Below are 13,923 nucleotides of genomic sequence, written 5' to 3' on the forward strand. Positions count from 1 at the left end.
TCCACAGGAAAGCCTGCTGGAATTCTGTCAGCTCCAGATTCTACACAGCAATGTGTAGAATATCTGCAGCTGTAGCACCATTTGTTTCTAGATTTGGAGATGCCTGGCTCAAACCTTAGTATCTTATCCAAGGAAAACAGCCATCACAAAGCAGTGTTATCAGCCACAAGCCTTGATAATCATAAGTCAAGCTTAAAAACATGGGACTGACATTAAATTATCACTCAATCAAAATCAATTAAGATTTTCAAATTCAGTGCCTTACAATCTTAGATTTTCTTGACAAAGAGTCCATGCATTATAAACATCAAGAAAACAAAACAAAACACCCTGCACTACAAAAACCAATCAACTAAATAAAATTAAAAAGCAGAAAAGAAAAAAAGAGCAGCCAAGCTGCTCAGGTGGTCGTAAAAATTATGGATCTGAAACTTCAGGAAAACCTCAAACATTCAGAGAATCATATACAAATCATAAGAATTAGCAATATGAAATGACATGTTATGAAATACATGTTTCTTAACTCTTAAACTACATAAAAAGCAAGAGGAAAACTTGTTTGGCAATGCTGATTTAAGATTTGCTTTCTGCCAGTATCACTAAAGATGATCTTCAGGCTGCCAGATTCACAAATTCATTTAATGTGATATTTTGTCAAGGTTTTTGTGGAAAGGTTTGAATGATTATACATAATCAAAGCAATCCTTTCCAAATTTCCATATTTTTGCTTCCTTTCCCTGGAAATGCAAGAACTGTCACATGTCCCCTACTGCCTCTGGCATCTCTCTTCTTAATTGCTACTAAGAGTAACTAGGAATGGAGCATTGAGCAATTCTCTTCTGAAACTGACTGAGGGGTTTACTTCTGCTCAAATCCTAACTATTTTGAGGAAACTGAGCATTCTGCTCCATTTTTGTGAAGCACACCAATTATCATTTCTCTGAATCTTGTGGGTGACTTCAGCCTCCTCCTTAAAAATAAAGAGAATTTGTAAAGATAAAGTTTATGCCCAATTTAATAGCTCCCAGCAGAGCAGATCCAAGATAAGTACATGCTAGCAGTTCGGTATCAATACCAATTCAGTAGTGAAAAATGGCTAAGCACCATCTTTCAACTAATGAGTTTATTTCCTTACAGTGAGGAAAAACAGTCAAAGAATGAGCCAGAGCCATTCAGAGAGCTGGACAGTTTGGATTCAGAGAGGACTCTGTTTTTCTCCAAAGAAGAAGATAGGTAAGTTTAACACCATCAGCCAATGTAGCTTTTATGACAACAGTCAAAGAACAGGACACTTCTTGCATATTAGTGACCATCATCCTTAGAGCATCAGTTAATGCTCTAAGGAGCAGCTGAAGGGCCAAGAAAGTCATTACTCCTCAGGAAGTGCCCTTTGATTATTGCTGTGCCCTTTGATTACTGCTGTCATTGATTTCTATAAGGAATATAGTAAAATAAACAGGGATATAGCACTGCTGTAAGGAGATACCAGTTTAGTTTTTCTGAGCAGGTAATTTCTACAAGAAATTAAGAACAAAGAACAAGGAATTTACTTGGGAATCACATAGTATTTCCTGAATTCCCATCAGCTCATGATGATTAATACCCAATGGATTTTAGGAAGTTATCAGATTACTGAGCTGAGCAGAAAGAAGATTTTCTCAGCAAAGCCTTGCATCACTGCATACGTTCTTACAAAGATGCACTTGCACCCATCAGTACCACGGAATTTTACATTGAGTCAGCGTCTCATGCTCTTAATTTATATTTAACAGATGAGCCCCAAGGAACCTTATGAGTTAGAGGGAGCATCACACAAATGGGTAACTGAGCACAAAGGTTTTGTCAGTTGCTTGTGGTCAGTCAGATCTTTGATTCAGAACAGAATCACCCCTATATCTCTACCACACACTTATCGCCAAAACCTGGGAGACCACAAGGACTTAAGTCAGGATAAGTAGACTTTTGATTGGCACAAAGTCCTCTTAATGGCTAAATAGTGCTAAATAGCCACTTAGCTTTTCCATGATTTAAAGAGAATTCCAGAAGTGTGTGACCAGTGGTAGAGAGGAAGCATCAGCAGCAGTACAAAGTCCTGGACCAAGTCAGAGTTATTAGGTTCTATTTTTACCTCTGGCATTTAACTGCTAGTATATTGGAGAAAATCATTAGTTCTTCTCTCTCCCTCCCTAACCTATAAAATAGGTGTAAAAGCATCTGCCTCTTGGGAGCTATTTGTAAGCAATATCATAAAGCACTTCCATATCCTGAGTGCAGCATGGCTTGGTCATTATATTCCATGTTCCACTTGCTATTATCCTACCAATTTATTTTAACAAAGAGGCTCTCTCCATCCCAGATCTATTTCAGCATCTTACAGTAAAGTTGCAATTATCTGTTTATGATATTAGCCTGTTATCGTGGGAATGTATCTCATGATGTTGTAAATTGAGGGGTCGTACAGAATCAGGCATATAGAAAAGATTGGCCACAAAGAGAATTTTCCCTTGTAACAAATGTATTTAATAATTAGCAAGATTGTCAGAGGAAATTAAAAACCAGTGAAGAGTCATTGTTTATTTTCTGTGAGGTGAAATTGAAAACATACCCTAGTGTGCACATCCTTTGTTGGAGATCAAACTTCTCAGAGTAAGAATCACAAAATTAAAGGTCCAATAACATTCCTAGCTTACACAGGAGAGCATTTTATGTGGAAACAAATCCTCACATGAAGATCAAATTGCTATCAAACTTGCATTTTCTGCACAGGATATTTCCCATTGCCAATAGATATCCCCTCATGTTCCAAAACACAGCAAAACAGCTGTAAATGTACAGGTCAAATTTCCCTTCAGTTACCAAAATACTTGCGTCATTCCACACCACTCAAAGACTACCTTAGTACATATTTTATGAGGTCAACTCTTTTTCCTAAAAGGCTTCTATATTCCAATTTTGCAACTTACTCTAATTTAATCACAAAGGGCAAGATGCCAGTTATGCAAAGCAACGTGGTATTCTTCAGTGGGTCTATCAGATTCCAGCAAGGATAGTCAAGAAACACAGGATGAATACGATCCAGCACTTAGAGACTGGGTCAGAAGTTCAAAGTCACAGCAACAACAAGAACTTCCACAGACAAACACTGCAAGAAATTTTAAAGCCAAAATCATTAAGAGCTGACTCACAAAAATTCATTGGCCATTTTCTTTTCTTTCCTATTATTTAGGTTTATAAAGGCCAATTACCCCCCTCCTCTCCTTGTGCATTTGCAGTCCATGCAGAACACAATGAAGTTAACAAATAAAATTAATACAACTAAACTGAAGTAATAAACATGCTTATATAATTCTGATGTGGCTTTGTTTTTCAAAACCTTCTTTTTTGATTTGAAGTATTTCTGCTATGGCAATATGATTGCTCTGACTTCTACAGCCTTCCCCCTTGGCCAGCCCCAGCATCTGCCTGTTACTATCTTACAAGAAGCTTTATATAGAATAATATTGAGTCTATTCCCATGAACTAATTTTAGGAGATTGTCACCAAGCATGTATTCTTTTTGGTTTGCAGAGGAAATGACACATTGGAAAAACAGAACACTTCTGCAAACGCAGCATGGGCAACATTCATATTTACCCGGTGGAGAAAATTCTGGAGTGCCCCTGTAACTGTTTTTATGGGGAATGTTATCATGTACTTTGCTTTTCTCTTTCTATTTACTTATGTCCTTTTACTGGATTTTAAACCACCTCCGCCTCAGGGTCCATCTGTTAAAGAAATTGTACTCTACTTCTGGGTGTTTACCCTTGTCTTGGAAGAGATCCGACAGGTGAGTAACCTGCATCAACTCAGTGCCAACACAGCAAAAGCTCCCGCAATATTTGCAATAGATTTACAATCTGTACAACTGTACAGGTTTGGACATTTCAAGTGTCAGGTGCACAGAACAACACAGAACTTATCCTAAACATCTCCCCTCTCTCTCCCAGAGCAAGCTCTTCCTCCCCCACATAAACCTGTATCTCTACCTCTGTTTTTCCATCCTACTGCAGCCTTAGCCAAGCGGGCAGCCAGCATTCAGATATTCTCCAGTTTGTAAAGTCCCTCTCTGATTTCACTCCACAGAATTAGGTCCTCCCACCACAAATAATATAAGTTGGAAGTTATAGTCTACACCTGGAAACAAAGCAGACAGCTCTACATCCTTTTAGGAGATTCTTCCCCACTGGGGACTGTTTGAAAAATCACAAGTAAATAAATTCAGATTATTTGTGGCTTTTCCTAAAATAATTTTCAACTCAAAATATTAGCAGATCTCTTTTAGGCTTGTTTTTCTTAAAAAACACCCAACCAAACAAAACCACCAACCCCCAAAAGCCCTCTTCCATTAGTCTCCTATTACTGGTTTTGGAAAATCTTCAGTTCAAAAAACTGAAACAATAACAGTGGTGCAAGTGTGTTGCAACTGTGGGTTGCACAAAGCTCCTCTCTTTAGATACAAAAAAAAGCAGTTACAATCATTTACTCTGGAAGAACCAGTAGGTGTTCATTATTTAAGCAAAAGACACAGGAAAGTTTGTCACAATTTACTTGAAATTACGCAGCAAGACCATTAACAGAGAAGAACATGGAAATATCTGGATCAAAGAACATTTCATTATAAACCTGTAAAACATGAAGACTGCCAGGCTAAAACCAATTAAGAAAGCCAACTCCTTGCCTAGATAATCAAATGTGCCTTCACTGACAATTCTAGCACAGAAATGCCAAATCTGTTCATAGGAATACCTAGAAACTGAACTCTGACTGGAAGCTGTATTGTTTAACTGCTTTTTTTCCCCTTATTACACTCATAATTTGTTTTTGCTCTTTGCAAAAACAGAGAAAAAGGCAACAGGTATTATGTTAAAACTCAGAAGGAAATATTCCATATAAAGTGGAAAGCTATCAATACCAATGGTTATTTCTCTTTTTCAGAGTTTCTATACAGATGAAGATACAAATTTAATGAAAAAGTTTAAACTGTATGTGGAGGATAACTGGAATAAATGTGATATGGTGACCATATTTCTCTTCATAATTGGGGTAATCTGCAGGTATATATTTGCATCAGTAGCAAGGACTGTGTATATCAACTGACAGTTGAATCTCATGTGCATGAGATGACAGGGTCTAACATTCATTTTTACAGGCTTTGAGATGTGTTTCTACAGTAGGAGCCTCTAAAATTGATATATTCAAACACATGTACTGAAAAGCTCTGCTTTGTTTGTTTTCTGAAATCCCTTTTACTCAAAGTATCTTATTTTTCATTATTTGTTAATAAATCTCATGGAAGCCAAGAGAGAGAAAAGAGTGTTCCTGCATCTTTTGGTTATTTCTCTTCACTGTACAGACATGAGCAGTATTTGCTGAGAGCTGATATTTCATTCTTCTGCAGATTGCTGAACTCAACTTTCCAAGCTGGCCGTACAATACTCGCCATTGATTTTATGGTGTTTACACTTAGACTTATCCATATTTTTGCAATTCACAAACAACTTGGACCAAAGATCATAATTGTGGAAAGGATGGTAAGTGTGCAGTTTGTCTCAGATAAATACTTGTGCCTTCTAAGAAATGGAGAGTAGGAAACCTTGTCTTTAGAAAGGAAATAACTTTACATATAATCTGTCTTTATTTTTACACTTTTAAGACCTATCATTTGGCATATTCTTGTATTCTATTATACATGGAATGTTTGAAGTAGATCCTTTCACAGACCTCTGTAATGCAGTAAGCTGGTCCCAATTTACTAATCCTTGTATTTTACCTAATAATTTATCCTCAGATCTGGCTAACAAAGAGCAGTCTTTGCCTTACTGCTATTCCTCCTACTTCTAAGCTGCATGCATCCGGGGCAAAGACCTCAGGCAGATGACAGGCCATGTACAGAAGGGCAGGGCTTCCAATAAATGACTTGGGGAAGCAAATCATGGTTTTTTCAGCAAGTGTGGGGGAAAAAAATAATCAATGAAAAAAGATAGTTACAAGCTCCCTACAGGAGTTATTTTTACTTGTACTTTTTAGCTCCCTGTTACAATGAAAACATATTAGTACTTTGTGAGCAGATGTTGGAAGATGTTGATGAAATATTTTTATTTATTACTGCTCTCCTGCAAGAAACACAACATTGGGATTACAGTTACTGTGTTTGGGTATGCATTTGTATGTTGAAAGAGCTTTTTATTTAGGCATGTTAATCCTCCAGGTCAATTAGTTCATGCTAACTGATTAATAGAGTTCATCTAATTGTAAGTACCTTTACAGAATCTACAAATATTTGATTAGTGACTCACAGCAGAACTCAGTAAAAGCTCTACAGTCTAAACAAGCCTATACATTGAATAAACATAACTACCAAGCTATTTGGATTTGTCTACAAATGCAATAACTGGAACTCTAAGATGACATTTGGTTGGACTAGCAAAAGGGTAAATGGCAAATAAATATTTGTCCTTGTTCATTATCTAGCTTATGGCATTAGCAGACTTCTATTGTGGGAGAAGAAGTCAGAGCTACAGCTCCTAACCCTTCCATTGCTGCCTGCCAAGCCAAACCAGGGCCTTGAACAAGTCCTACCTGTGCCCACTCTGCTGGCACCTGAAGTCCTGCAAGATAACACTGGGGTTGGGAAGATGCAAACAAGAACATAAACAGCAGCCTAGAAAAAGCCCTACCAGGGACCTTTCATCTTTGCCCTACCCAAGCCAACACAATGCCTCAGCTTTGGTATTTCAGTGTTGAACTTTACATCAAAGGATGAAACCATGAAGCTTACTTCAGTAAATGAAACCTGCCTGAAGAGTTCAAGGGTGTTCAAGCAAAATCATGTCCCTTATTTTAGAGAGCAGCAATCCCAGATGGTCTCTTACTGTCTTTCCCCTTTATACCCTTGCTACAAATTTGCTGAAACAGGTCTGGTAATTGCTAAAATTCCAGAGAAATACTCATTTCCAGAGAGACGGCAGATTGGAAAAAAATAGTTCTGGACTTGTCACCACTCTCCCATCACCATGATACCATTACAGCTCCTCAGCATTTCTAAATTTTAGATCATCCAGAAAACAAAAAAGATTAATGGAAGTCAGACATCCACTCTGTCTTGCCTGGCTTAGAGATGATGTTTCTTATCAGAACTCCAAGTAACATCCTGGAGCTCTGAAATGCCTATGCTTTTGGGTAACTGTACAATCCAATAATCTAATTGAAAGGAATCTACAGTCCCTAATGAACTCTGTCAGATCAGATGGGGAGAGGATGAAGTGTTCCTCTTCCACCAGGGAAAAATTATTGCACTTGATATTCATATTAGATTTTTTTTTAAGTAAGTGTTTTAGGATTCAATTACTTCTGCTTCTGTAGAGAAACACAATGTTTAAAAGCAGGAAGCCCCAAAAAGAATCTTTCAGATGCATCACTTAGCTTGAAAACTGAAGGCAGAAGGAACCTGATCCTTGCAGCCTTCACTGCCTGCTGTATCAGTGGCTCAGCACTCATCAATGAGCACTGACTGCTACCAGGATTCTCTGCTGCAGCAGAACTCTTGTAATTCACAGGAAAGCAGTCCGTGGTACTAAGATAGCTCACAGAAAACAGGCACTTAAAAGATAAAATGCGACAGTCACTTAGAAGATAACATGTGTTTCATTTTAAATGCTTGATTACTGGAAAGCAAGACTTTTAGTTTAAAATGTGTCTTTATCTAAATAAGGTATCAAAGAATGCTTACTATAGGCCAAGGACAATATGGTAACAGCAAGGTCAGATGAGGAATTCCGTGCATGGAACTGTATCCTAGTCTACCTCCTTTATCCTAAACAAGCTCGTAAAGAAACAATTATCTGAGCCATATTCATACAGAAAGACTACTGTTCCTTGACTATGCTATCACAGTCACTGCCCCTCCTTTTCTCCCCTCCCCCTCTGTTTTGTAGATGAAGGATGTTTTCTTCTTTCTGTTTTTCTTGAGCGTGTGGCTCATTGCCTACGGTGTAACAACTCAAGCTCTGCTCCATCCCGATGACAGCCGAGTGGAATGGATATTCAGAAGGGTTCTTTATCGTCCCTACCTTCAGATATTTGGCCAGATTCCACTGGATGAAATAGACAGTGAGGAAACTTCTTTCCCCCTAACTTGGCCATTTTTGAATGCACACTTTTGATGAGAGCATGGAGTTCCTTCCAAGTATTGCCCTTTTTTAATTTTGCTTTTTTAAAATCTCTGTCCTACAGGCCAAAGCTTACACATTACTGCCACACAAATAACGTATTTGCAAAGAGATAATGGACATTGTGGAGTTACATTAGAGCGTAAGGGCTGGTCCTGTTTAGATAAGCTCTCAGAAATACACAAGGATTTGCAGTTTTAAAGGCTGGCATACCTGCTTTCATTTCAATCTATTTCCTTTCAGTTTAACCTAGACCCAGATAACTCTCTGTAAACTCAAATATTATAAATAACACCACCTCCACACATTTTGGCAGTAGTTTAATGCAACAGTGTTAAAGCCGTACTGCTCTGCCCATAAGCAAACACATGTTTTAAAATAAAATTACTCCAGAGCATTTATTTACTCTGGAGATAAAGCTGCCCAAATCAAATAAAGCTAGTAATTGCTTATGTGCAGCATTGCAAACAAAACATCATTAAAATAATCACAAGACACTGAAATAATTAGACATAGAAGTTCAAAGGCAACATTTCTGATTGGTAAGCAGGTAAAATACAGAACAGGTCACCCACCTCCCAGGGAAGTCTGCAGTAACACCACAGCATTTAGCCAGTGTTAAATGTCACAGCAATAATGAAGTGGGAGTCAAACTTGGAGCAGTATAAAATAGAACCCAAAAAAGCCATAAACAGAAGCAAACCAGTAAGCATTCTCTCATGTTCACTGTGCTTAGTAAGAAAAAGCACGTCTTCAAAAAGCCAAAATACCTGAATGACACGAGAGGAAAGTGATTCATGTCCATTTTAAATACCTATGGTGTAAGCATGTACAGCACAATCAGTCACGCCTATTTCCATTAAAGTAATTGGAAAGAAATATATTTCTGGAATATAATTCAACTCATTTGCCAAAAAGCCAGGCAGAGCTCTCCCTAGAAAGGTGTGTTTCTCTCCACTGAAATTCCAGTGGGTGTCTCTACCTGGGTAAATAACTGGTTAAGAGTAACAGAGGAAAAAAGAACCAATTACATGGGGAACTTCCAGAAGGGATTAATTAGTCCTAGGGCCCTCTGGGTCTTATTCTGTTTAAGATCTTCATGAAAAATATAGAGAGGGAGAGGGGAAATGAGGAGGACAATATTTGCTGACAAAACTACACCACTGAGTAGCAAAGACAAAAACTGACACCTAAGAGAGGCAGAGGAGCTTCGTGAGTGCTGAGTCATCAAATGAAATTCAGTGTAGATAAGTATCAGCTGGTGCCCTTGGTGAAAGAAATCCCAGCTTGGTGAGCTTTGAGATAACCATGTGCTCTAATGAATGTAACCAGGGGGTTAGCCGTAGCACCAGGGAAAAGGATTACAGGGAAAAAATAGGGGGAAAGAAGTAAATATCATTATGCTACTCTAAACTTGTGGGTTTAATTCACAGCTGGAGACAAAATACAGCACTAGGCCTCTAGTCTGATGCAGTAGAACCAGACCTTCTTCCTAACCTCAACCTCAGATACACAAAGCACTTTAAATTTAGAATGAGGAACCAATCCCCTTCCCAGCTTTTACTGAGTTTTCTCTTCCAACCTATGTGCCAGGCATGAGGACACAAGGCTGTGGGGGAACACAGCCTCAGAGGAGGTTTGATTCTGAGAACTCAAAACTAGTCTAAAAAGGATACAGCCTTTTCAATACAATCCCTTTTATGATGAACACTACTACAAAGCCAGCTGTGACATCTTGCCACTAAATGAGCAGCCAAGTTGTGGAGGTCTGCAGAGTCCTAGGGCTGCAAATACCTTGCACAACAATCCAATGTCATTTTATGTACACAACACGATTACACTTCCACAAAACCAAAGAAAGAAACACAACATTAGGATTTGCCATAACTATGTTTTTCCTTTGCAGCATCACGAACATATCCCAGGAACTGCACATTTAACCCCCTGCAGATTCTGCAGGAGAACACTCCATCCTGCCCCAACAGCTACGCCAACTGGCTCGTCATACTCCTGCTGGTCATCTTCCTGCTGGTCACAAACGTCCTCCTCATGAACCTCCTGATTGCTATGTTCAGGCAAGAGGGATTTCACTACCTATCAGGACAGAGGCTGCAAAGCCTTAAGTGGATGCCCACATACTCTACCTCACTGCTGGCTATTCCTTTTAAAATACACTTGTAATTTTCCTAATGAATATTACTTGGGGGTTGATAGGCAGAATCCTGTGATCAGACAGCTCTAAAGTTTTCATCATCCTTACTCTAGTCACATGGGAGACAAGGAGAAAAGAAGCCTCTTTACTGCTAAAAATTCAATGAAACATGCACAGAAGGGTCTGAGTCCCTGGCTGTGTGGAACCACAAATCTGCAGGTGCACAGCAGCCTTAAACTTGGCAGGCTTTACAGTGGATGATTTGTACATCAGGGAAATGCTTGTTGTCAACACAGTTAATAATGATTCATTTGGTTGAAGAACTGATGTGGCATGTTTGCTGATCTTTCCTCAGAAAAGTAGAATTATCTGTCTTCAAAAAAATCAAAAATGCCAAACAAAACAAATGTATCTTTTAACATTTGAAGACTGCAACTGCAATTCTTGTAATAGCTAAGAATTTGCGCAAACTTTAGATTAAATTAACACTACTTGCTGACCTTGCTGTTCCTTTTTTAAAGTAAATACAGGACTAAATTTTGTTATATTCATCTTTAGCTTGTTGTGGTGAAAAGAGTTACATGCTTTTATTCCTCCCGACCTCAAATTACAGTTACACTTTTCAAGTTGTCCAGGGCAACACAGACATCTTCTGGAAAGTGCAGCGCTACAACCTGATTGTTGAATACCATGGCCGGCCTGCCTTAGCACCACCATTTATCATTATCAACCACATTACTCTGGTTCTCAGAAGGCTCTTCAACAAAATGGAACACAAGGAAAAACACCTGGGTGAGTTGTTAACAAATGTGATCAAGCAACTGGAGAGCCTGATTCTCTCCAAGGATATGGTGCATACACAAAACACAGAGCGAGATGGATTTCCTTAAGCTGAGAGTCACAATTTATTTTTAACAAAGAGTGCCAGGAGAATACAAACAAAAAATTAAGGTTTATAATTTAAACTATGAACAGTTGCCCACAGTGCATTTCTTGATGCATCATAGTTATTACAACAAATGCAGCAATATAAAATGGGTTATAGGGATTTGATTTCTGAAGATTTAACAATTTATAGGTTTAAGGAATAGTTGTTTCATTTGCTTCTGAGTTTTAGCAATTATTAACCCTAAAAAAGCCTCCTTTAGCATAGCAACTTTTCACTACTAGTATCAGAGAAAAAGGGGTAAAATATAATTCTTATTTTTCCTACAGAAAGAGATCTTCCAGTGGGCCTAGATCAAAAAATCATAACATGGGAGCTGGTGCAAAAAGAACATTATCTCGTAAATCTTGAGCAAGAAAAGAAAGAAAGCAATGAAGAAAGGCTGAAGGCCACATCTAATAAGTAAGTTATTCTGACCCACAGGAAGAGTAACTTGCAAGCCTTCAGCTTTCAGTGAGTTCAATATTGAAGTTCTTGTAAAGCTTACATAAAGGGTCCAACTGGAACGCAGTTAGGAAACACAGAGCCATAAAAAATGTGAGGCCAGCATCACCACAATGTTAAGAGTGTTTGTCACTCCTGAAGTATGTACAATTATAGACCTGCAAGTTCCAGCCAAATCTGTGGCCAAGCTCAATGAAAATCTTATTCATGAAGAAAATGGTGGAAAAACAGTTTGTTTGCTAGACTGCAGCACATGTAATTTCTTCCCCTGTAGGAATACAACACAGACTTCTGAATGGAAGTTTAAGATACCTTGAATTAGCCACAGATGCAGAAGAACAAATATTTATGATTTTATGGCATGGGACTCCATTCATGTACCTCTCTGTATTTCCCCACTAGGAATATCACTTGGATTGGTTTAGTCTGATAAAGTATAAATCCTAGATTATTATTCAGAGTTTTAAACCTTTAAGTGAGACACAAAGTAGTTATATGCAGGGAGAACAGAAACATCTAAGACAGAAAAAGCACTCCTTTAAGAAGCTTTTAACACATATTCCAGCTGTTTTCTCTCACAATAAAACAGACTTCAAATAGAGGCGCAACGGGTGTGAAAGTTACCATAATAGTTCCATGGAAATGTTCCTATGCTGTCTGCTTTTTTTCAAAATAAACCTCCAACTCACAGAATAGTTGGAAACCAGAACAGCATACTTCCATTCTTGGAAAATACTCCTCTCCCTCTAATTCCCATAGACCCTTAATTCATAATAATTTAGAATGACTATATAGATTTTAACTTGATTCTCATAAGCAGGTCACTGACAAACCCCAGGAGCAAGAGCTTAATTGTTGAGATAATGCAATAAATGTATGTGCAATTGCTTCCAAACAAAGGGTACTATATCCTTTATATAATAAAGATGGTACATTGTAGTGAAATTACTGGAGGGGAAAAGTGAAAATCCATCTGGCTTCACAATATTGCAGGTATAGCAGAGCAAGAGAAAGACTGGAAGAGATTTCAGACAAACACCACAACCCCCACGGTTATTTTTGCTCTTAGGTGGTAGCAGTGTGGTTTTGAAATCTTAGGAAACCCTCAGGTATTGATTCTTTGAACTTTGGCTGCACTGAACCAATGTCAAAATGCATTAGACCCACCCAGCAGCAGGTCTTTCACATAGATGGGATTGGAACATTGCCTGTGAGAGGAAAACTTTGAAAGAGTATCTAGGAGAAACCAGAGAGGGATTTGCCAACCCTATGAGGAATCAGATGCTAGGAATAAGGAACTGATGGGAGAACAGGTGAAGGATGCAGAAAGCATGGGGATAAGTCAGCAATTTGGAGGCACCATGTGGAAGTTCCCTAAGCAATCCCTGTGGACTGCAGGAAAAAAAGGGATTTGACTGTCAAGCCAACCTCCAGAAATTAAAGTTGTCGTAAATTTTAAGTGGCTTATCTCTGTTGTGGCCTCAGTTCTCACACCAGGATCAGTTTCCATTGGGTACTGATGTTTCCAGGTAGGAAAGACACGAGTGGCTCAAAAGACAGAGCAGCTCCTTTCTACTGCCCTTGATTTCCACAGCAACTGAGGCTACGTGGCCCTCACCAGAAGCTGAATAGCTGCCCTGAGCTGTCAGTTGTGAGTCCCTGGGCAACAGGTGCATGAGTGTTCCAGAGATGCTGTTCTGCCTAAAAAATACTTCTGTGAGCACCTTAAAAGGAAAAAACTTTTAGGGGCCTGTGGGATGTCTAAGCAGCACAGAGCTGCAGTGAAGGGCCATGGGTATGTGGTGGTGTTCACAGGGGTCCCAGGAAGAGGCGAGGACCTGACTCCATGTTTCAGAAGGCTTGATTTATTATTTTATTATATATATGATATTAAAACTATACCAAAAGAATAGAAGAAAGCATTTAATCAGAAGGCTTGCAAGCAAAGGGAAAAGAACAGAATAATAACAAAAGCTTGTGACTGACCACGCAGTCTGATACAGCTAGACTGTGATTGGCCATTAATTAGCAACAACCACATGAGACCAATCAGAGATCCACCTGTTGCATTCCACAGCAGCAGATAATCATTGTTTACATTTTGTTCCTGAGGCCTCTCAGCTTCTCAGGAGAAAAAATCCTAAGGAAAAGATTTTTCATAAAACATGTCTGTG

The 13,923-nt window shown here is 38.7% G+C and overlaps 1 protein-coding gene across 1 annotated transcript in view; it reads left to right on the forward strand.

The window, feature by feature from the left end:
- TRPM5 (transient receptor potential cation channel subfamily M member 5) overlaps nt 1-13,923 on the forward strand; it is a 36,233-nt gene that overhangs the window by 19,810 nt on the left and 2,500 nt on the right. Inside the window, exons 14-21 of the mRNA XM_030950019.1 lie at nt 1,138-1,233; nt 3,568-3,826; nt 4,975-5,093; nt 5,438-5,570; nt 7,974-8,148; nt 10,114-10,282; nt 10,973-11,151; nt 11,575-11,707. Of these exons, the coding sequence (XP_030805879.1) occupies nt 1,138-1,233; nt 3,568-3,826; nt 4,975-5,093; nt 5,438-5,570; nt 7,974-8,148; nt 10,114-10,282; nt 10,973-11,151; nt 11,575-11,707 (1,263 nt within the window). The remainder of the gene's footprint in view (nt 1-1,137; nt 1,234-3,567; nt 3,827-4,974; nt 5,094-5,437; nt 5,571-7,973; nt 8,149-10,113; nt 10,283-10,972; nt 11,152-11,574; nt 11,708-13,923) is intronic.

This window comes from Camarhynchus parvulus, chromosome 5 (genome assembly GCF_901933205.1).
Source record: "Camarhynchus parvulus chromosome 5, STF_HiC, whole genome shotgun sequence".
Lineage (NCBI taxonomy): Eukaryota > Metazoa > Chordata > Aves > Passeriformes > Thraupidae > Camarhynchus > Camarhynchus parvulus.